General features: G+C 39.9%; 1 protein-coding gene across 6 annotated transcripts in view; it reads right to left on the bottom strand.

The window, feature by feature from the left end:
* NEK10 (NIMA related kinase 10) overlaps positions 1-24190 on the bottom strand; it is a 218795-nt gene that overhangs the window by 125480 nt on the left and 69125 nt on the right. For all 6 annotated transcript variants that reach the window (XM_079114271.1, XM_079114272.1, XM_079114273.1 and 3 more), the window contains 4 exons: positions 23072-23117; positions 20770-20891; positions 20533-20635; positions 9802-9877 (listed from right to left, as the gene is read on the bottom strand). In XM_079114271.1, the coding sequence (XP_078970397.1) occupies positions 9802-9877; positions 20533-20635; positions 20770-20891; positions 23072-23117 (347 nt within the window). The remainder of the gene's footprint in view (positions 1-9801; positions 9878-20532; positions 20636-20769; positions 20892-23071; positions 23118-24190) is intronic.

The following is a 24190-nucleotide window of genomic DNA, read 5'->3' as shown; positions in this document are numbered from 1 at the left end:
AATTAATAATAGTATAGAATGTTGATGTTTGCTACATAAGTATGAGATAAACTGATGTAAAAGGACCTATGATTGGTCAGCGCATTTGGAATGATTTATTCATAAGAATAAGATGAGTTAAGTGCAGACCCGCAAAATAACTAAAATACTTCCTTCAGTTCCTTCACCTCTCGTGCGGCAGTTTGACTTTCGTGTTTCCCGGTTGTCTAGATCCTCTGACTTCCCGCTCTTTCCTTTCTGTTTTCCCTCCTCACGCTGTTCTTTCCCTCTTCTCTGACTTTCTGTTACCTTTTCACTCAGCCAGACTCGCTTCCAAGCACACACTCTCATGACCTCCGCGTCTGAAGGGAACATGTCACTTCGCATGGTCCTTAGGTGACACATCAGGTAGGGCACAGTTACCACACAGAGAGGCACAGCACCCACCCCGCCCTTTCTCCCATCTCTCCTGGGAGTCCTCCAGCACACACGGGTCCTTGTTCTGCCCGTGGCGTGCTCTCTTGTTCTGGGTGTCCGGGTGGGACTTTCACTATGAACCCGATGGACCCTCATTATAAGCATCATGAGATTTTCTAACCTTCCATCCTTCCATACTTGATTGATTCATCCCTGCCACCAGTGTGTGCGTGTGTGTCCCCAAATTAAACTGAAATTTCACGGTAGGAAAGGACTGAGTCATTTTTTTCCTGACAAGTGCAGGCTAGAATACCTGCTTTGGGGACAGACGAAATGATGAACACGCACATCTCTCTTTCCTTCTCTTTCTCCAGGCTCATTTCGCGGGTCTTCTGAAGAGCAGCACTTCTATTAAGTGACTGTCAGGCTGAGAGATGCCCAGTGGTTCCGCGATGCCAAGGGGAAAATTCCAGGTCTCCCACCATCACGACATAAATCTCACCCAGCCAAACCACAGTTCCTACTCTTCCCTAGATATGCTGAGATGACTCAGACTTGAACTGGAGAAGGATTTAATTTTCGCCATTCAAAAGTCACTCTGGAGATGGACCAATGCTGCAGGCACACAGGGGGGGAATTTTTTTTTTTTTTTTTTTTTAGGAAATAAAGGTATTGAACACACCACAGCAGTGCTGTGGTCCTATTTCCCTTGCCCTTCAGTCCAGGGGCGTGTGTGGTCAAATCTGAAATGACTTAATGAGTCACTTGTCAGTTTAGTGCCTCTTTGCCCCCAGCACATCCTTCAGTAAACAATAGAATCCCTTTGAGTGTTTCTTCTCTAAAGTGAGCATGATGCTAAGGTTTCTCTGCAGATGGTGCTAGAGGAGCCTGGAGGAGGAAAGGTTTCCTGCAATTTCTGGCATGGGCCAGGGGTGGGCAGTACAGGTATAGCACTAACCAGTAGAGCCTTCCCCAGCCACCGGCCCAGACCACTCTCTCCATGTAACCTGCAGCCTCAGCTGGTGACTCTCTTAATGTCACCCTGTTGACACAGAAACCAGAGCCCCTTCACAGCCTGAACCCAACAAAAGCCCCCAGCTCATGCAGTGCCTGTGTTCACTCATCCCGCCCTCTTGAGCCTCAAACTCTAAGGACTCTGCTGCCCGCCATGCCACAGGGCACTGATCACCTGATCCTGCACATGCACTAAAGAGAGTTGCTCCCTGCTGACCCAGGAGCTACAGATCAGCTCCACCCTGGCCCATGCAGCCGGCTTTTCTGCTGACTGTTGGGCTACCACGCCCACGCCCTCTCCAGTGAGATCTGAACCCCTCCAAGTTCATCTTTCCTTTCTACTCTTCCTCAGCCCTGGGACATCAATTAGAGTTTCCTTATATCTTATTGCTACTTCTATCTCACAGTTAATCATTCTTTGTATTAAACTTCTACTTACACATTTCTATCTCCGAGTCAGAACCAGGCTGCACCCCTGCATTCTGAGAAGACTTCAGGGTCTTCTGTTAAAGTGTTTAAAATAGACTACTTCTTTGTTTTGCAGGTCTTGATTTCTGAAGCCATTATGTGGATTGTGCTTCTTTTTTGAAACAGCTACAGTGTTACAGTGTGGCTTGTTGAATATGGCCACAAATTCTGGGCACCTCCTTCCCTCTAGAGGTAAATAGACTGCTCCATCTCTCTCTCTCTCTCTTTTTTTTTTTAATGGACTGCATTTTGATTCACTGTACACAAATGGGGTACAATTTTTCATTTTTATGGTTGTACATGATGTTGATTCACACCATTTGTGTAATCATACATGTACCTAGGATAATGATGTCTGTCTCATTCCACCTCTTTCATACCCCCGCCCTCTCCCAGCTCTCATTTCCCTTTACATTATCTAAAGTCCCTCCATTCTTCTCCATCTCTTGAACTTGAATTGGCCTTAACTTGTTTTGAAACAAGAGACTGCAGCAGGAGGGATGGTAAGTTACATCCAAGGAAGAGCCCTCGAGAGGCCTTGGGCTCCCGTATTGCCTTCTTGGAATTCGGCTCTGACACTGTCATGTCAATGAAGGCTACCTGGAGGAGGTCCAGACCCAAGGGGGGTCTCCCAAAGCATCAACACCGCCTGCCAGATACGGAGGGCATCTTGGACCTGCCAGCTGAGCCAGTCATTCAGTTACACACACCTCTATCAGTTTACCCAAGGGACGCTGACAGAACGGCACAGCAAACCCACACGAACAGCTGCTGTTTTGAAAGTTTGGGGGTGGATGGTTACACTGCAATAGATAAGCCAAAATGTATATCTCCCCTTTCATCAAATAATTCTCGTAATTTCTTAATAATTCAATAAATTGATTTGAGGTAAATTCATGGGGACACTACTTTTGACCAAATTCCACCACCCCCAGAAAATCATGCTAACAGAAGACGCTATGTTCCCTTTCACAGCTCCTTCCAGTGGGGAATGTGAAATTTCTGACATAGTGACTGGAGTATCAGCCTATCTGCATTTAAAATGCAAAGTAGAGAAATAAAATAAATATGAAGATGGAAGCCCAATATTTACAGACTCATGTTTACTTATAAAAATGAAGACTATGAAAAGGAAAATAAGATGTAGAAACTGAAGGTAAGTGATTTTTGAATTACTAGTCGATAAAAAGAAGCAAGGGCCTCGGCTGACAGAATACATCACCAAAGAGTCCCTGTCCTTGCTTCCCCATGCTGCTGAGCAGCAAAGAACAAATCAGATGGAAAAACCTATAAGGCATGTGGCATGATACATCTTTATTCAGACTTTTAATCTAAGCTAACAGCAGAGAGTAACATTGCTGGGGACACACAAAATGAAAACTAGACTGAACTGTAAGTCATAAGGTACTTTCCAGTCATAGACTTTCTATGGTGTCAGTATGCTCAGAGACACTATGACACCTACATTCTACCAAAATGTTCTTAACTTGGATTTTTTTCCCCTTTCCTAGGAACTCTAACTTTTCATACTGAATTCAAAAAGTGACTCTGAACATCATCAAGTCTGTTACTAGTATTCCAAACCTATCTTAAACATTTTATAGAGAACTGCAAATCAAAACTATCCTAAGATTTAATCTCACCCCAATTAGAATGGCGATTATCAAGAATACAAGCAACAATAGGTGTTGGTGAGGATGTGGGGAAAAAGGTACACTCATACATTGCTGGTGGGGCTGCAAATTAGTGCAGCCACTCTGGAAAGCAGTGTGGAGATTCCTTAGAAAACTTGGAATGGACCCACCATTTGACCCAGTTATCCCACTCCTTGGCCTATACCCAAAGGACTTAAAATCAGCATACTACAGAGATACAGCCATATCAATGTTCATAGCTGCTCAATTCACCATAGCCAGATTGTGGAACCAACCTAGATGCCCCTCAATTGATGAATGGATAAAGAAACTGTGATACACACACACACACACACACACACACAATGGAATATTACTCAGCCATAAAGAAGAATAATACAGCATTTGCAGATAAATGGATGGAATTGGAGAATATCATGCTAAGTGAAATAAGCCAGTCCCAAAAACCAAAGGTCCAATGTTTTCTCTGGAAAGTGGATGCTGATACATAATGAAGGGGTTGGGGGGTGCGAGAGGGTAAGGGAAGAATGGAGGAATGTTGGATTGTGTCGAAGGAAATGAGAAGAGGGGAGGGGGCTGGGAAGGAAAGATGGTAGAATGAGACAAATATCATTACCCTATGTACAAGTATGATTACTTGAATGGTGTGACTCTGCATCGTGTACAACCAGAGAAATGAAAAGTTGTACTCTGTGTACAATGAATCAAACTGAATTCTGCTGTCATGTATAACTAATTAGAACAAACAAAAATAAAAAAATAAATAAATGATAAATTTTTAAAAGTGTAGGACAAGCCAGGTGTGGTGGCACATGCCTGTAATCCCAGAGGTTTGGGAGGCTAAGGCAAGAGGATTACAAGTTTAAGGTAAGCCTCAGCAACTCTGAAAGACCCTAAGCAACTCAGTCAGAACCTGTCTCTAAATAATATATTTTTTAAAGGGCTAGGGATGTGGCTCAGTAGGGAAGTGCCTCTGGGTTCAATCCCCAGTACTAAAAAATAAAACAAAACAACTGTTGGACAATGAGAAACCACAAAAAAAAAAAAAAAAAAAAAAAGAAAATTTTAAAGCAAGGATTTTTAGTTGAATAAAAATAAAATAAAATTTGGGAAGTAAGAAATATATTGGTGAAGGCTACCTGGAATGAATACCTTCTAAAGAACAAATTGCAAAACCCCAAAGAACACATCAATCAGTTTTAATTCTTGATACATCAGATGAGTCCAGTGGGTTGAGCACACACCATGGAAATAGGCTGAGTAGTTAGGAATCCAGGTTCTTCCACCTACTAGCAGTGTGACGTTGGACAAGATTACTTAACCTCCTTTAAGATTACTTAATAGCCACACCTATCTTATAGGAAACTTTGAGGATTAAATGACTAGCAAGTGCATTTAGGAGTGCCTAAACTTAACAAGCTCTCTGTAAGTTGTTTGATAAATAAAAATAAATAAAACTGTGTGGTTAATAACATAAAGCTAGAGATGGTGTGGGACCTCCTTAATATATGCTCTCTAGTAGTTTCTATATAACAGCTTCTATTTAAATTCGTGAGAGCATGTGACCTATTCCATGGAGTCTTTAAAATGGATTTAGAATTCAATTTGTACAGTTAAATCCTGAGTTCACTCAAAATTCCCTCCTATCTAACCTTAGCAGATAATATAACGACTGCATATGAGTGTGTGGCCCCTGTGTGTTTAAGGGGCTGCAAGAGCCTGGGGGTGCTGGGGGAGACCCAAATCTTATCCTGCCAGGCCACAGAAAACCCATAATGGAAGTAATTATAGGCAAAAGCACCCGCCTTCCCACGTGCTCAAAGCACCACCATAGGAACTTCAGAGCATGCAGGCCTCCTGTCTTTGCAGGCTAAGAGCATCCCCCTTCCCGTTTACAATTCCCGGGCTGCTTGGGTTTGGCTGCTAGAAAAACCTTCTTCCCGACCATAAACAAAGCAGCAACCCAGGAACCCAACAGACAGGGAAGGAAAAGGAGCTAGAAATAACCACAGCATAATGAATTCTCCTCTACTGTGACTATTAAGAAACAAACCTGATTCTTAAGCACTATGAAATCTATACATTCAAATGGGTACTGTCCTTTCAAACAGCATATAACATCACTCTTACCCAGGACATGCTTACCATACGCCAGTCCAGCACTAGGTAGGCATCGCCTCATTTAATCTCATAATAATCTAGGAGAGGGACACTCTTGTTATACCCAGGTTGCAGGTGGGGAAACTGAGGCACAGAGTTCAGTCATTTGTAACTCTCAACAGCAGACCTAGAATTTAATCCCAGGCAGTGCAAGTCCAGAGCCTGTCCTCTAACAACCTACCACCAATCTATCAATACTATATTCTTATTCCAATTATGCTCTTATTTTAAAAATTCCTCTCTTGCAATTTCCCTTAGGGCCAATTTATCAGTCATAGAAGAATATTTGTCTCAGTAATTAACAATCATTCCATGCTTCATTGTTTCAAAAATGATAATATCCTACTTGATCCCATTATTCACTGTCCTGGTAACAAGAGAAGATTTAAAAGTAAAATAAGTAAATGGAAAAGGCAATGAAACGGACCCTCTCGTCAAGGTCCTTACTCTCTCAAGCTCAAAGTATTCACCTCAGCCCTCGGTGAGGCAAAAGCAGGAGGAGTGCCAAGACACGTTAGTACCTTAGAGCCCAGTAGAAATAAATGCACGCTGATTTTTTAATGCTATTAAAATGCAAAATGACTTATTTTCACTTTAGCTATTCAGAATGTTAAGATTTGCCATTGACTTATTTTTACTTTAGTTATTGAAAATGTTAAGATTTGTCATTCTGCGCCTGTAGGCCCTGGGGAAACGGTGGTGAGTAGAGGAGACAAAAGTCCTGTTTCCAGCGAGCCCGTGAAGCACCACGAGGAACGCAGAAGCCACGTGGGGACAGGTCGGCATGGGCCCACCCCACGCTGAGGATGCGGGAAGGCGAGCATGTGTTCAATATGCCAAACCTATCGAGGTCACGGCTTACTGACACAGTGGGATTGAGTGTGTGACAGAGCTGTGGCTTGCCACTGCCCAGCGTTTCAGAGTACCTTACCTGAGCCCGGGAAAAGATTAAGATTCAATGTGCAGTTTCTAGTGAACGCAATCCACCGTGAAGTCAGGAAACTGTAAGCTGAGTCATCTAAGGGAGGGACCGTCTGTACGGTACAAGGTCAGGTAGAGGCAAGGGCTGTGGGAAACTAACGCAAGATCCAGGGATGGAATCCAAACAGGGGTTGCTATTTCGGGCAGGTGGTCAGGGAGAACGTTTCAGCAGGGACCAAGAGGAAGTAAAGGAGTAAATTTTGCAACGATCTAGAGGAGGAGCACTCCAGGGAGGAGTGTTTTGGAGATGTGGAGGAGCATTTTGGAGATGTGGAGGAACAGGAAGGGGAAGGATATGAACCAACAAAAAAGTTCTTATAATAAAAAGCATTACAATTTGCTTTATAGCATGTTATTTTGGGCATTGTTCAAAATCGTGCGCGTTCAGAGCACTTATGCAGCAATTATTTCTCATGAGCCCATAAAGTACCAGGCTCCAAACTCGGTGCTGGGGATCGTGGTTAACAAAATCATCATGAACTATCTAAAATGAATGAAAAATTCAACTGTATGAAGAAAAAGTGTGGGGAATGTATAGCAGAGGATATGTGCCTCGTCTAGTAGGTAGGGGTTTCACCTGAGGAAAGCAATGTTCCCGTCGAGAGCTGAAGAATGGCTAAGACTTAACAAGAGGACAAGTGGGAAAGCGTTTTCTAGGTAAAAGGAGCTGCGTGTGCAAAGGCCCTGTGGTCAGAGTCCAGATGGAATTGTCAGGGTAAAGTCTGATTTGAGGTAAAGCTGAAGGTGGTGGGTGAGGCCAGAGCATGCAGAGTTGTATGCCTGCAGTCATACTGGGGACTTAGTCTTTTCATGAACAATCAGAGGTCACAGAAGTGTTTTAAAGCCATGTAAGATTTCACTTCTGAGTGTATAATAGCTTCCTTAAGAATTTGAGGGGTACAGATGATATGCAGCTACTGCACTTTGTCTCTTCTTGTCTGAGTTTACCTACAGGTTTATTTTGATCCACCCAGGAAATACTTCACTAGCATCTCTGCTAATTATCTAATGTCATAATGTGAGTGGCATCATAAAGAACAATAGAATTTTGAAAAAGTCCCATTCCGGGAGAAGTCAAAGATTCGCGATTGTTATTACATCATATCTGATTATTAAATCCCAAAGCTATATTCCATGAAGAACTAGTGCGAAATGATTCCCGGAGCCCCGAACTCTAAAACCTGCTGTGAAATGAGGTTGAAGATGGTATACGGTTTTTTCCTCTGGAACTGGAGTGAGAAATAGAGATAGGAGACAGAAACAAGGGCCATATTTAGAGATTATTTTCCTTGATAAGGATAACAAAGGCCTGCCTAATAAGGAATCAAATTGGATAAAGAATAGGAGGTTTTATTGAGCTTCTGTTCTAGTATAGCCTGTCCAGCAATGTGCCTGCAAACCATCTATCTAGCAGCTGCAAAAAGAATACAGGATGGTCTGAGGAGCTTCCTACGAGAGTTGATGGGAAGAACCTTCTCCCATTAAATAATGTCTGCGGAAACAGAAGCAAAGAAAAGGGCAAAATGACATGAGAAGAGCAGATTCATCAAACTTAGACAGCCTGGGACAGAAGTTCCCCTGGATCTCAGTTTCCATATTTATAGGTTCAGAAAAGCTCAGAGGGATTACAAAAATCACAAAACCTGGAGGGAAATACCCCAGGGCAAAGGGATAATTCAAGAAAAGGCATTGGGGGGGGGGGGAGGGTATGAAAGATGTGAAATGAGACAGACATGATTACCCTACGTACACGTATGATTGTTTTTTTACACAAATGGTATGAATCTACATCGTGCACGACCATAGAAACGAAATGATGTACCCCATTTGTGTACCATGAATCAAAATGCAGTCCGTAAAAAAAAAAAAAAAAAAAAAAAAAAAAAAGGCATGAGGTGCAAGACTCAGAGCACTGACTGAAATTTTTTTTCCAAAACCATTAGGATTTGAGAAACTGCACTGCTGACCCTACCAGGTCCCCCTCCACTCACATTTCAGGACAAGTCTAGGGCAACCTACATTCTGCGGCAGGAGACCCTGCTGAGGGCTTTTCCCAGCCAGGGCCAGGGGCTCCCACGTGTGATTGGGGAACAAACGCCCCAACCTCTCACCCAATACACAGGACAACTCTAAAAGGTCCTTACGCCACTGTCCCACATGACTCTCGGGCCCTGATTGCTGTGGTTCACAGCACTAGCTGCCTCTACGCTGGCTCTTACCCGATTCCCCTCCCAGTGCTTCCTGGGACCCCCTCCCACACAGACCATTTCACTTTAGCCCTTGCTGCCCAGGCTGCTTCTGGACCCAAAGACTGTAACAGAACAGCATGTTTTGATTTTGTGTGCAGATGAAGATACTAGAAGCCAGGAAAACAGACAGCATGCGAGTCCAACTTTGCAGGAGAACCCAGAACACAAGAGCATTTCTAACAACTAGAGGAGAGAAGAGACGAGAGGAGAAAGGAAACATTTAAAGTAATTTAAGGAACAAAGGGCTTGATAGAAAGATGAATGGCAATAAGATACACTGCACACATTATTAAAACAATCACGATGCCTGTATGAAAGAATAGTTTATCTATACTAGTAGGCTCAGCATAACTAACTCTGTAGTTCATTTAAAAATTAAAGAAAATTGCAAATACATCTTTAGGATAAGAAAGCAAAATAGCTGTCATGTTCTGGATTTCTTCCTACCCACTCTGTAAATTTTCTGACACAAACATACACAAAATTGATACTGTTCATTAGCAATTCTGAACTTAATTCATAGGCTTGGCAATAAAGATCTGTTTATACCCAATACGGTCAACTGAAAGTTAAGTTTGTATCTTATTTGTTCTGTGACTTTAACAGTCAAATCTGTTCAGAAACATACAGGATTAGTTGACAAATTAGTCCAATTTAGAAGCTGCAAGAGTCATCCTGATGAGGGACAAAGCTGAGAAGAAAGATTACTTTTGTACTGTTGTTTTAAAACGCATGTAATGATCCACCATTCTTTCCGTGTGTGTTACCTGGCACTAGCTTTCTTGCCTAAAATTCTCTTTTCTGTACAAGCAAGGATGGAAATGAAAGGCCAAACTAGTTAGGTATGCTGCAGAGAGCCATAAGATCATTATCCTTACCAAGAATACAGGATCGTTCCAACGACGGACGTGAGCTTACTGTTTTCTTGCTTTTGCTTTGCCAGGCCAAAGTCAGCTACAATTCACAAAACAAAGCAATATGTTACTGTGCTTTTCCAGCATTCGCATTGTTCCCTAGCTTTTGACATTCTGCACAGTCCCCACGACACTTCACAGAGGGAGGCTTTTCTTTTCTTACCCTCTGTCAAAATGTCTCGTGTGCCAGTCTTTACCCCACTCCCAGTTCCAGTGAAGGGCGCACGTGATGCTTTATGCTGGACCATAATGTTTTGGACTTTGACATGATGAGGTCTATCAGTTTCTAAAAACCTAAAATGGACTGAAACAGGGGCATGTCCTTGTTGAGCTTGCAATTTCACTTTTTAGGTTATCCTTTATAATTCTCAAATAAATAGAATGACTCTAACATTATGGCGTCATTACTGCATCTGGTCCAAAGAAAAGTGAGGTAGGTCTGAATACTATGAAATTAAATAGCTTCTATTTGTACTGAGTCATATTATCTGTAAAATAGGGATCGGAGCAGCATAGTATAATGGTAAACAGTATAATGTAACATTTAAATAATTTAATACGTGAAATTGCCATTTATTTTAAAGATAAATATATGTAGTAAAATATTGAGTAACTGATGTGTATTTCTTCATTTAAAATAACACACATTTATTTTCATTTATTTTTAATTGACACATAATTGCACATATTTATGCGGCCCAGTGTGACAGTTCAAAAAATGTATATAACTCGTCATAATCAAATCAGGGTAGTTAGCATTTCTCTCTCCTTTTGTAATTTAAATTCATTTTTAACTGTTAACCTTGAAACATTAACAAGTATTATATTAATGAGGTAATGTGATATTTTCATACATGTATGTATTATATAATGTTGAAATCAGGTTAAACATACCTCCTTAAACATTTATCCTTCCTTTTCAGTGAAAACATTCAAAATCCTTTTTTCTAGCTTGTTGAGCTATATGGTACATAATTGTTATCTCTAGTCATCCTACTCTGCAATGGCACACAAGAACTTCTCACCTTTCCAACTCCAAAACAGTACCCATTGATCAGCCTTTCCTCCTCCTTCCTTCCTCTCTATCTCCCCAGCCTCTGGAAACCACTAGGCCACTCTAAACATCTTTGAGATCAAACTTTTTACATTCTACACATGAATGAGGTAATGTGGCACTTGTCTTTCTGTGCCTGGCTTGTTTAACTTAATACAATGATCTCCAGTTCCATCCACGTCACAAATGACAGGATTTCTTTTCTTTTTATGGCTGAATAATGTTCTACTGTGTATGTGTATCACATTCCTTATCCATGCATCATCTGATGGACACCTGAGTTATTTCCATGTTTTGGCTCTTGTGAAGAGTGCTGCAGATGTCTCAAGTGTACTGATCCCCTTTCCTTCTAGTATGTACTCAGGGAACTGCGGTATCGTATGGTAATTCTATTTTCAGTGTTTTGAGAAACCTCCATACTGTTTCCCAAAATGGCTGCACTACTTCACACTCCTACCAACACAGTGGGAGGGCTGCCTTTTCTCCAAATCCTCCCCAGCACTTATTATCTTTAGTCTTTTTGATAGCAGCCATTCTTACTAGGATGAAGTGATAACTCATTGTGGTTTTAATATGTATTCCCTGGATGATTAATGATGTTCAGCATTTTTCATATATCTATTGGCCTATTTTTTCATATACCTATTTGTATGTCTTCTTTTAAGAAAAGTCTGTTTAGTTCTACTACCCTCGTTTATGTGGGTTATCAGGTTTTTTGCAATGAGTTTTAGTCAAGCAAGATCCATGAAAGCAAGGACTTGATATCACTTATCACTATAGATGGATAGACACAGGCCTTTTGATGCATGTATATGCATATATATATACATATATATATATATACACACATATATATATGCATGATTAAATATGTATATTTATACCTGTATAGCTATAGCTGTATACAGTTCCCCTATATTCAGTAGTACCAGTGAAAAACTGGCTATATTAGAAGACTAATTTGTATGAGGTCTTTTTAACAATTATTCACAAACTAGGTGGCTTACTACAATCTGTCCTTTCCTTTATTATGTATTAAAGAAAGTTCATTGTGACTTAACAATTAAGCAATCACTATACAGAAGAAATTCAATAGCATTTCAATATTTTTAGGGAGCTCACTATAATTTTAGTACACATAAACCCTGACCAACTTAAAATAATACTTTCACTTTGAGTCCTAATGCTATCTAAAAATGAGCTTTCTTTTTTAAATAAAAATTGCACTGATTTTGAAAGGCAAAAACTGAGGATTGTTACAGTGATTTTACTTACTCAATTTAGATAATGGCAGAAACATGGACAGATGTCTGCAAAAACAGATGATGGGAGGCGTAACCTTTAAGAGAGCAAAAGCTAATAATGTTTGGCCATTTGGAAGATTTCTGTAATAGCAGGAAGTATTTCTGTTACTCTTTCCTCATTTGTGATGATATTTGGAGTGGAAGAAAATGTTTTATTTCAGAAACTGTGGTCATAAAAGCATTCATGTGGTGTAATAGGAATACAAAGATGACAACAGAAAACATTTCACATACAGCATATTATGAGAAAAAAGATTATGGTTTAAAAAAAAAAAAAAAGAGCTCTCCTTTGATAGAACAATTGACACAGGAAACATTAACGACTGGCCAGTTACCCCACAGCCGGCAGCTGTCAACCCTCAAGTACAAAAGTCATCTGGTCTCTGGTTGCATTCCTAGATTCTTGCTTTGTCATTTACTGTCTCTGTGACACTGGACACGCCACTCGGCTACTCTGGTCTTTCAAAATTGGCCTATAAAACTTACAAGGGGGTTTTGCTCCAACAGCAACAGGACAGCAGGTGAGAAGCCCCTGGAGACACTGCACAAATGCAGACACACTCCTCCCTTTCCACAGGGAACTCAGCTGTGCCTAAGCTTCTGCCCATCATTTGTGGGTCGGGAACTCCCAAGTTCACAGTCCAGCCACGAAGTCCCAGTCTTTGTCCCAGGTTTCTCCTTCAGCCCTGTAAAGCACCTGCCATTTCCTGCTCGAGACTTGGCTCACTGTTCATGGTGGTCTGGGACATCCCACTAAAGCAGATGGTATCTCATCGTCCCCATTTCCTGGGCCTGAAATCTCTGCCTTCTCTCGCTAGCTCCTCTGTTCATGGCCTCACCAGCTCTGGAATGTGCAACTTTGATTTCTGTGACCATAGTTTAAATGTGCCAGGAGCCCAGGGTCACCTCTGTCTGCAGCAACCTGGGTTTGCTTCATTAGAAGGCTCTTTCTTCTAATCCAGTCCTATAAATCCCCTGGAATCCACCCAAAGCCGTCTTCTGTACAGTTGGTCCCTACATAAGTACCAGAAGCTCTCCTGATTGCTATTTTTTAATAAAATCTCCAACTGCCTTATCTGGCCTTCAAGATTCTCCAATTACTCATTAATTCCCTCAGATGCCAAACACTAATGACCTGTGTTGCAGGTACTGGGCTAGTTATAAAGATCATAACCAGTTCAGAAACCACCCTTGTTGACACAGACCTGAGCAACTAGTAGTGGAGATATATATTAAATAAAGAACCAGCTGGGTGCAGTGGCACATGCCTATAATCCCAGAGGCTTGGGAGGCTGAGGCAGGAAGATTACAAGTTCAAAGCCAGCCTCAGCAAAAGTGAGGTACTAAGTGACCCAGTGAGACCCTGTCTCTAAATAAAATACAAAATAGGGCTGGGGATGTAGTTCAGTGGTCGAGTGCCCCTGTGATTCAATCCCCAGTAACAAAAAAAAAAAAAAGGAATCACACATAGAAGTGATATACAGATACCTTTACAGTTTGACAAGATCTTTAAAGGACAGATGAGCTATATAGCGTCATGAGAGTGATGTAGGGGAAATTGGAAAATTCTCTCTGACAAAATGGCGACTGAGCTGATATCTGAGGAAATTCCGTAAGCAAGGGGAAGGGAAGCAGGGGACTCTTTCACCATGCCACCTCCCACTGTTTCACAACTTCCCTCCCCAGTGCAGACCCTGACCTAAACCTCATTTTACACACAGGGAGCTTCAGGATGAAGATTTCAACATCTGATACAAGAATGCATTCCGAACTCTGATTCGGAATTATCTGTATCTATTATCTATATTATCTATATCAAACCGGGTATCTAACAGCAGATGGGATCCTTGGGAAAACTAATGTCCTTATTATATGTGAGTCTTCTAAATCATTTTCCAGTGTGGGCTTTGTTAATAGTTACTATTACATACACAGTTCCCATATTAAGTAGAAGTGCTCAGGGCCATCTTGTCTTCTTGTAAGAAAGGGCAGGAGGTCAGGGGCGTGCTGTATTTTCTGTCTGCACACTCCACACACACAGCCTGATGCTGTCCCTCTTGCTCTTGGACAATTCAGAACTCCCAAGTTCTCTGGCCTTGAACTGGGGGGCGGCACCCTTGGCGTCCCTGGTTCTGAGGCTCTGGACTTGGACTGAGCCATGTTATCAACTTCTCTGGTCTTCAGCTTGCCAATGACCTATCATGGCACCTCCAAATCTCCACAAATCACATAAGCCAATTCCCCTAATAAATGCCCCCATTGGGTCTATCTCTCTGTAAAACCCTACTACACCTACTGAAGGTGTGAGAATCTTCAAAATATTTCGGAAATTGGATCTGACTGACTTTTTCTTCAACATTCCCTCCCTCTAAGACACAAAAACCACACAAGGTAACTGTGATAAACTGAACGGAATATACTCTTATCTGATCGGTAACAAGAGGGCAATATGCTGAGAAAAGTCCTGGCCATCCTTCCCACAACAGTGTGAGGGTAGGCAACCAGGTGACTCGAAATTCTGTGAGTCTTTTTTTTTTTTCTTTGACCCAAACACTTTTCAAGCGCCCCCTGGCTGAGGCTCCCTATTCTCCTGCCACGTGGAACATCCTGGTAGCACCCAGAGGTATCTCTTCTTTTCTACAGTCTTGCCTTTGCTGTGCCTCAGTCTCAACTGCTCCTACTTCCCCTGCTTAACTCCTCACTCAGAGTTCCCTCGGGCAGAGTTGGTGGCACTTTCCCCTGTGTGTGACAATTGTGGTGGATATGGCATTGTTCACCTGTATGTTCTCAGGGGAGGAATGCAACCTCACACTGTTAAATCTTTCTTTGACCAATCAAATCTGAGCAGAGGTAACATGTGACACTTGAGTGCAGAAGTGCTAAGAGCCAAGGTGTGGGGGCCATGTTCTCTCTGTGGTGCCCCTGCATCGTGGAAGCAGGGACAGAGGCAGCTGCAGCCAGCCTGGGTCTCTGCGCACAGCCCCCTGACTGGCCCACAATGGACACTCTGCGCCAGCAGGAGAGAAGCCTTGTTGTTCTAAGGGTGGACATGCTTTGCCTGTAAAGAGCCAACAGTAAACATTTTGGACGTTGTGGGCCGCATGTGGTCTTTGTTACATATTCTTTTTAACAACTCTTTTAAAATATAAAAACCATTCCTAGCTCACAAGACACAAAAACGGGCTGTGCCTGGATTTGCCCCACAGGCTGTAGTTTGCTGCTGTTCTCATCCGCTGAGGTCTTCGGGCCGTGAGCTCAGTACAACATGCCCTGTCCTGACTCCCAGAAGAGCACCTTGTGTAGGTTCTAGACCTTCTCACCCCGTAGTGTAACCTTGATTTTCGCAAAGGTAGGGCCATGTCGCCATGCTTTCCTTGCTCACTGCAGGATGTGGCAGTTCAGGAAACAGCTGCTGGAACAAATGGAAGTCTTCTCAACCAGGCTGCAAGCCCAGGGGCAGAAAGCACGGCCTTCCGTCTTATAGCCATCCTAGTACTACCTGATATCCAATGCCATTTGAAGAGCACTGAAGCCTTTGGTAAATGCTACACTGAATCAAGCAGAGCCTTGTTGTTAGTGACATCAGCAGCAAATATCGCTTGAGATATAAAAACATGTGCAGCCCGTTTGCTTGCAGGATGAGCATGAGACCTCCCAAGTCAGGTACTAAAGGCATATCTGAAGCTGTTATCTATAATTGAGTGAGTTCCATGCTTGCTTTTTCTGTCTTTTTTATTTGGGAGCAGAGGATGCTAAGGACATGAAAGGTTTACATGAAAACATGGAAAGGTTGAAAGGTGTGAAATAACAGTCTAAGGGTAAGTTCATTTTCTCCCATTTCCTGCCAGAGTCATTCTGTCCTGTGATGGCACAAGGACAACATTTTGGGCAGGCTTTGTGCTTTCCCAGTGTGCTGCTGTCAGAGTCCGTTCCCTCGTGTGGCCTCAAAGGCTTAAAATAAATGCAGAAGCAAGAGCTGGATGCGTGTCATGCCACAAGTCATTACAAATTTTTCTGGACTGGGAGTGTGGCTCAGTGGTAGAGCACTTGCCTATCATGCATGAGGCCCTGGGTTCCATCCCCGGCACCACGCAAACAAAACAAACAAAAGATAGTCTTTCACTCTTATACATTAAGAGTAGATAATGTTAGTAAAACCATGCATACTAAATGTGTTACCACTTTCCACTCTGCTTTCTCATAACAGCAAACACCAGCTAGCATGCTTGCTATAAATAATTGCAAACCAATCTCAATCTTAAAACATTTAACTCACCTACATTGAGAAAAAGGAGAAGAAAAATTTGAGTTTTCCTAAAGCCTTTTTTTTTTTTTTTTTTTTTTTTGTCCTGTTCACGTTTTCAATGCTTGGTCCCATGTAGCTTCTTTTCTGGAAGCAAATAAACCTTCCAGCACAGAGAGAAAAATAAAACGGGACAAGGCTGCCCCCTGGTGATAGTAACATGCTCTCTCACCCATGGCAGTTTTCATGGATTCTATGAATTGCAGCCATGTTTTGACCTCCCAAAATATGGGAATTTGGTACATTGGGTTTCAAATTAATGCTTTAAGACTTTAATTTAATCATAAGCCCTCTTAAATATAAAAGTCTAATGGCCATATTTATATCAATGGTGACACTGAATAAAATTTCAACATGATTCCATTTAAAATATTTCTAAATAGAGGTATTATGAATTATTTTTTGTCATAAAATCATTTTATACTCATTGAAAATAATGGTAGCACATCAAGTCCCTGAGTATACTATTGATTTAGTACAGGAAAATTGGACCAGGCTGTATTTAGCACTGCTTCTTTACTTGAAACTAAGACAACACTGCCTTTTAGCCTTGAAAATTGAAAATAAAGTTTAACTTAATAACTCCTAAAGAGAAGTCTGAAAATATTAGTAAGAATAAGATTGAGTAGAATGCAATTGAGGGTCAAGATATTTAAAAAATTAAAAGTTAGCTTATTTTTATAACACAAAGTAACTTTTTGTAGGGAGCCCCATATGACTTGTGGGCAGAAAGAAAAACATACATTTTTAAAGTCGGAGAGTCAATATAAAATGATTTACTTCATTAAGCCTAATACATAAACTTAATGTATCTAGTTTGCAAATTTGGGGTTAAAAGGTGAATTGGACATTTATATGTTCACCTCTTCAAACTCTCAAAACCTTGTTAAAATAAAGGAAGGGGTTTTCTTTGAAGCCTTGCTATACAGAGAGACAATGAGAATGAGCTTGACAGTAGCAGAGGATAAGATAATCCAATGACATTTTGGAAGATGGAAAGTAGTTGAGTGGCGTGGCAACAGACTCAGCAGAGCAGAAGTGCTATATTGGCCTGGGAACAAGAATGCTAAAATGGGAGTTCATTCACCCTATAGAGCCCAGGGACACCAGGGAGGAGGAAAGCTAAGAGCCCAAGCTATGGATTTGAGATCAAGTCCCCTGGGCTCCTCCCACACCCACACAGTCAAGAAATCATGTACTCTCTGCTACCAACAGAAAACGGACTTACTTTTTCAAACAAGCTAAACCAGCAAAGTACCAAGCAGCATTGAGGCTGAACCCATGGGAGTTCACTGAAAGTCAACTGAATGTGGTTCCCTAACCCACTTTGTCCACACTGCTCCCAGAAAGACAGCAGTCAGATGTCCATTCCTCGGTAAGGGGCGAGATGCTGGAGGACCTTTCTCTGGAAGCTTAGATAATGATTTGGGGTCTCCAGAGGAAAATTTCCAGGATTCTATGATGAAGTCTACCACTGAATGCCTCAACTGGAACTCAGGTCTGACAACAGCCTTTTCATGCTGCCATCTTGATTATTAAAGGCCAGCCCAGGATCATCAGAGAGCTGAGGAGCGCCTCCACCAGGAGAGCGAGCTCAGACAGAGCAAGGGACGAAATAAAGAGAGACACAGACGCAGATAACACAGAAATAATTCAGAGGCTCAGGAAAAAGAAAAAAAAAAATATATATATATATATACACATTCACGTGTATATATATATATCAATACATATACATATATATATATTATGCTGAGAAATTGAAAGCAGAATTCCAATGGGACAAAGAACAACACGGGGTTTTAGAAAGTAAAAATGTGATTTAAAAAATTAAGTAGTCAATAGGATGAAAAATAAAGTTGAAGAAATAACTCTAAAGTTCAATAAAGAAATAAAGAGATAGAAACTAAGAACTGTTTTTAAAATAAGGAGGTCATTTAGTACAAAGTATACCAAAGGACAATAGGAGTTTAGAAAGTAAAACAGAAGAGGCAAGCAGGATAAAAGTAGTAAAGAAATAATGCAGGAAAAGTTCCCAGGATGGAAGTTTCACATTTCCAGATTGAAGAGCAGTCCTAGTTCCAGATGAATTGAAAAACAAGATTCACCCACAGCAGTGGGGAAAGGGAACATCCTCAAAGTTTGCAGAGAGATGAAATGGGAAGTGGAATAGCACTGGACTTCCAGCAACACACATATGACAAGACTGAAGGAATGTCTCAAACTCTGGAGAGATAATAATGTTCATCTGAGAATGAGGGTCAAGCGTGAAGGGCTCATAAAAATAGTGTGTGGCGTGAAAAGTCCAAAAAAATGACTCTTAAAGCACACTTCTTCCTTAGGGAAGGGCTAGAAGATACATTTCAGAAAAACAGAAGAGCTAAAAAAGAAAGAGAAAGACACAGAACATAAGAAACAGAGACTCCAACCAGAGAAAGAGCAAACTCAAGTTCCAGGACAATGGCTGTCACGGAAGTCACGGTCAAGCTTGAACTATGAGGACATAGTATAGAAAGGGCCTTTGTAATCCTCTTGGAAGATGCTGGAAGAAGTAACAATACATACATAAAAGACTAGGAACACAAACAAGAAAGAAAGCAATTATGAACTCGAAGGAAAACAGAAAGGTCTATAAGAAAGTTAATTAACATTGAACAATAACTACACAATACTAGTAAACATGGAAAATTACTTAACCCCAAATTGTGCTATAACTGCATTGTCAGGATATGTTAGCAGGGAAGAATAGGAAATAAGAAAACTAGGTCCTAAACTGTCACAATAGGAAATCAAATACAATAAGAGAAGAGCTAAAAATAATAATAACTAAAAAGATTGCACACTTTTTTTTTTTTTAGAAACAGAACAAGAAATTGCAAAGGGGTGAGGCAAGAAACTATTTTATTTTGTGAACTATTTTAATATTTGTAAACTACTAAACAAAGTTAATATAAATATAAAAACTAAGTTCAGAAAGAAATCAGGCTACTGCAATAAAGATTAAATGCTATACTTAAATGTAATCAAAGGAGATGATTATAGCTAATCTGAGTAAGAAAGTGAAATAGTTAGCTATTACTCAAAAAATTTCGCCTGAATAGCCATTTAAGAGAATTAAACAGATTTGTTCTATGATACACACACACACACACACAAACACACACACACACACACACACACACACACTTGCTATGAGATTCAAATACAATTTATAATAATCCTTATTAACTTATAAATTAAAATACTTTCATATAAAGAAATTGTAAAAATTCTTAAGGAAAAAAAGATCAGATTAGTAAAAACAGAAAAAGTAAAACAAAAACTCATAGTAAACAAAATTATAATTGATTTCAGATGATTAAGCAGATGTGTGTCCAAGATGAGGATTCACAATTATTTGGTCTCTTTGTTTATTTCACAATGCACTGGCTTGGAAATATTTCCAAGTAACTTTGTATGAAGGGTTATCCACAGTTTCTATTTTGAATTGAGTTTTTTAAAATTTTTTAACTAATACAGGATGTTCTACTTATAAAAATCTGGATGATAAATGAATCATTATTCATGAAGACGTGATTATGGAAAATGTCTATATCCTGAATGGCATTCATGGCTAATTAGTTTCTTCTAAAAGTAAGGAACCCAGCTTTAGATGTCATGTCTGTCACCTCAATAAACATGTAGTGTACTGGTTTCCAAACTGGGTGTCTAAGGTAATCCATGGAGGAGAGAGGGGCAGGAAAACTATTAAAATTTCTAATTTTATTTTTAAATTCATCCCATTATATTTTATGTAGACATGTTTTAATAATTTTCCTACTACTACTCTGGAATAATAGTCTACTCTACAATAACACTCAGAAATTCTTTAGTTAAAAATTTTAAGATTTTTGGGCTGGGGAGATAGCTCAGTTGGTAGAGTGCTTGCTTTGCATGCACAAAGCTCTGGGTTCAATCCCTAGCACCACCAAAAAAGAAAAAAAAAAAAAAAGAAAGAAAGAAATAAAGAAAAATTTTAAGATTTTTATACTTACTAACAGTTACTTTGTCCTTATCCCCCAACATAATGTTATTTGGCGTCAGATCTCTATGGACAATCCTCTTCTCCTTGTGTAAGTACCGAAGAGCTAAGCATAACTTGAGATAAAAATAAAAAACAGATTTTATTTCCCCCAATATACACATGACCAGTGGTGATTACTGCATGTCTCTAAGAAATCGGCTTGAAACTTTACTGGATTATGAAAAAATTAATGAAGACAAAGACATACCTGTATAAATATTTTCCATAGTCTTTCTTCAGTGAAATGATGATGTTTTTCCTTCAAAGAACTGAAATGCTCACCAAGTGGGGCTCCTTCTATAAGTTCCATAACGATATACAACCTATCATCTATATCAAAAATACAAAATATGTTCATAAAAAAATTGAATTCAATATAGAAGTTCTAAAAAAGACTTACAAATTAGAACCGGAGCTTCTCAATGGGTGTGCAGAGGACAACACTAAAGAATTAGAGATATGCTAACATGAGGCTCCACTCAGCCCTGAACTGGGTGGAGGTGCAGGGGTCTTGGGGAAAGTGGAGCCCAGCTACCGGCAATCCCCTAGAGTAAGTTCACCCTGGAAAATATCATTTTCTATGTATGCCAGGATGTGGAATGGAGGACTAAGAACATATGAATCCACTTCTCCTTGATGGTCTGAAATTTACCCTCGTCTCAAACCAGACAGTCAGAGAGCTGCACTTTAAATGGCCTCATTTTGTGGTCTCACAGACTCACCTTACAGAAATCTATATTGGAATCATACCATGGACTTACAGCTGAGAACACCACTCATGGTAGAAAAGTCTACTGTGTCCCTCAAGAGCAAAGACAGCTGGACTGCTCCCCGTTTTATAAACACTGGAAATCTCATTAACTGATTGTGTTGGTCTCTTTGTTTTGAATGTCAAGAAACATTCACTTCCTCCTTTAAAACTAATATGAAACTATCAGCAATGGGGCATGAGATGTGTCTTTTGAGACTTTGGGATATATATTAAATAGGTAAGTACACAATATTTACAAAAATGGAATCATACATGCATGTTCTGCAACTTAAACTTTTCTCCACTAACTAGCCTTTTAGTTCAGTGTTCACAGAAACATGCCATTCTTCCTCTTGGTTGCCACAGTATTGCACAATACAGATAAATCATAATATATTTAATCATTCTCCTACACATACATTTTTTATTGTTTCAAATTCTTCAAAATTCAAAAAAGTATTTGTTGTATGTACTAAACCTACCTCTGATTTTATTTTTCATTTTCTTACCTCATATCTCACTTTATAGCAATTTCCAAATCTATTGCTTATTTTATATACTTTGTTACCCCTCATTCATTCTGGAAGCCCCCAGGTTGTAAAAGAGTTTTATTTTGTTTTTATAATAAGACAAGTTACGTCAATTCAGTACAAAGTGGACACCAACCTTCATCTCTTTTTGAGAGAGTATGTGCTAAATTATGGTCAGTTACTCCAATATCAAGAACCAATGGCGCCAGACGCAGTGGCTCGGGAGGCTGAGGCAGGAGGATGGTGAGTTCAAAGTCAGCTTCAGCAACTTAATGAGGCACTGAGCAACTTAGCAAGACCCTATCACTAAATTAAATATATAAAAGGACTGGGGATATGGGTAAGTGGTTGAGCACCCCTGAGTTCAAACCAGATGCCAAAAAACAAAACAAAACAAACAAACAAAACCCAAATAAAAAAAACAGAACCAATGACTAAGGAGGAGTCAGGGTTTCAGCACTGAGTTCTTCTAAGTCATCTAAGGGAAGAAAGATGGTTAAATTCACAGCAAAGCCAAAGTACACAAAACACATTGTTGTTTTCTTAAATAACAACAGTACTGATAAAGAGGTGGTGAGAAAGCCTAAAAAAATTGTTGCCCTGGATGTCTCTAAATCTTTCTTCAAGTGGAGATTTATCTTGAAATCTGATATGTGTCACAGATCATTAAGTTTCATCAATACTTATATTATTTCAGTCAGCAGTCCTATTTGTTTAGAAAAACAAGTGAGGGAGTTTGGCTTTGTGCCCTCTTACCTGCAGTCTGGCTGCCCGTGGAATCTCCAATGCTCCATCGCCACCTGGTGGCATTTGCTTGAACTTCATGCAAAAGAAGTTTGCGCTCCAATTTATTTGGGGTGGGGTGGAAAATGTCATCTGATTTATACACAAACTGCTATTGATTTTACATAATCATCATCCCTTCGTTTTCTTTTCATCCTATCCTATTAAGTGCTTTTTGGGTATAAAAAATAGCAGTAACGATCATTTTGGTTTGTTAACATAGTACCTTTCCCTGTAGGGATCTGAGTATTTTATAGCTATCATCAGGTCATCCATTACATCACTGTGCCATTAGTCAAGAAAAAGATGCTCCAGGTCATTCACTGTCATATTAATGGCAATAAAGTAAAGGAAGTGGTTGAGAGGGTTGTGACATCCCAATATAAAAATGTGTAATTAACAAAGAAGTTTCTTTAACTAGAAATACTACAAAAACTCATACTTACTTTCCAGAAATGTTTTGTAATAACGTACAATATTGGGATGATAAAGCTACGAGAAAAAAAATACACATTTATTATACCACTTTAAAACACAAACTTTTCTTTAGGCTATTTAGTTGGATTTCACAAAGAAATTACTGTATTTATTCATAAAGCTAAGCATTATGAATTAAAGATGCCATTTGAGGTATTCATGATTTCTTAAAAGTTGTTGGCTTTCAAAACTAATCTGATAATAACAATCTCCTATACAGCTCTACAAACAAGATTGAGAACTGCTTTATTACCTAACTTAATTAAAATAAAGAATTATAAAACTAGAAAGAAACTTAAGAATCTGTTTTGCATTCCCTGGGCCAACACCACACACATACTGCATAAAAGAGAAAACCAAAATGAAGAAATTTATGTTGAATACAAATATGTACTGCTCTTTACCTTTATCCACCACCCAAATATTTATATACATTGATTGTGTCTACTTGAACTATTTCTTTCTATGTTCTCTACAATGACTAGGATGAAAGAATCTAAGTTAACTGAGTTTAAATTATAATAATAGTTTGCAAGATCTCAATCCTTAACCAAACTAGAGTCAGGCTCCTTTGAACTCTCTTCCTGACTAGGCTTGACGTGCTCAGTTTTAGCAAGAACCCTGCTAAGCCAGTTTATCAAGAATCCCTCCACCCTCGATATTCAATCAAGTATCCAATCCCCTGGACACCCTTAAACACGAAGTTCCTTTTAGTCATTTTCCATCCACTGACCCCCTCATCTGCCTGTTGGCTATAATCCCCAACTGTCCTTGTTAAAGTCAGAGTTGGCCTCAGTCTTTCTCCTCCATTGCAATTGTTTGACCACTATTGCACTGGTATTGAATAAATACATCCTTACCATTTCTAAAAAGCGTCCTGTGCAATTTCTCCCTGATGTGAGTTGGCTGAAGAATATGAATAGAAACTCTACTTTTGAAAAATTAAATGAAAGACCATGTTCTATGAGAATACTAAAAGTTGTGCAGTTTTTTATTTGAAATTTGTTTCCAGGTAAACAGAAAGTTGTCTTCTCTCAGAAGAGTTTCCATTATATGGGAAAGGTCTGCACCTCTTCCCGCATGCCCTT

The sequence above is a fragment of the Sciurus vulgaris genome (genome assembly GCF_902686455.1).
Source record: "Sciurus vulgaris genome assembly, chromosome: 16".
NCBI lineage: Eukaryota > Metazoa > Chordata > Mammalia > Rodentia > Sciuridae > Sciurus > Sciurus vulgaris.
The sequence above is the reverse complement of the archived record's forward strand: the minus strand, read 5'-3'. Positions and strand labels throughout refer to the sequence as shown.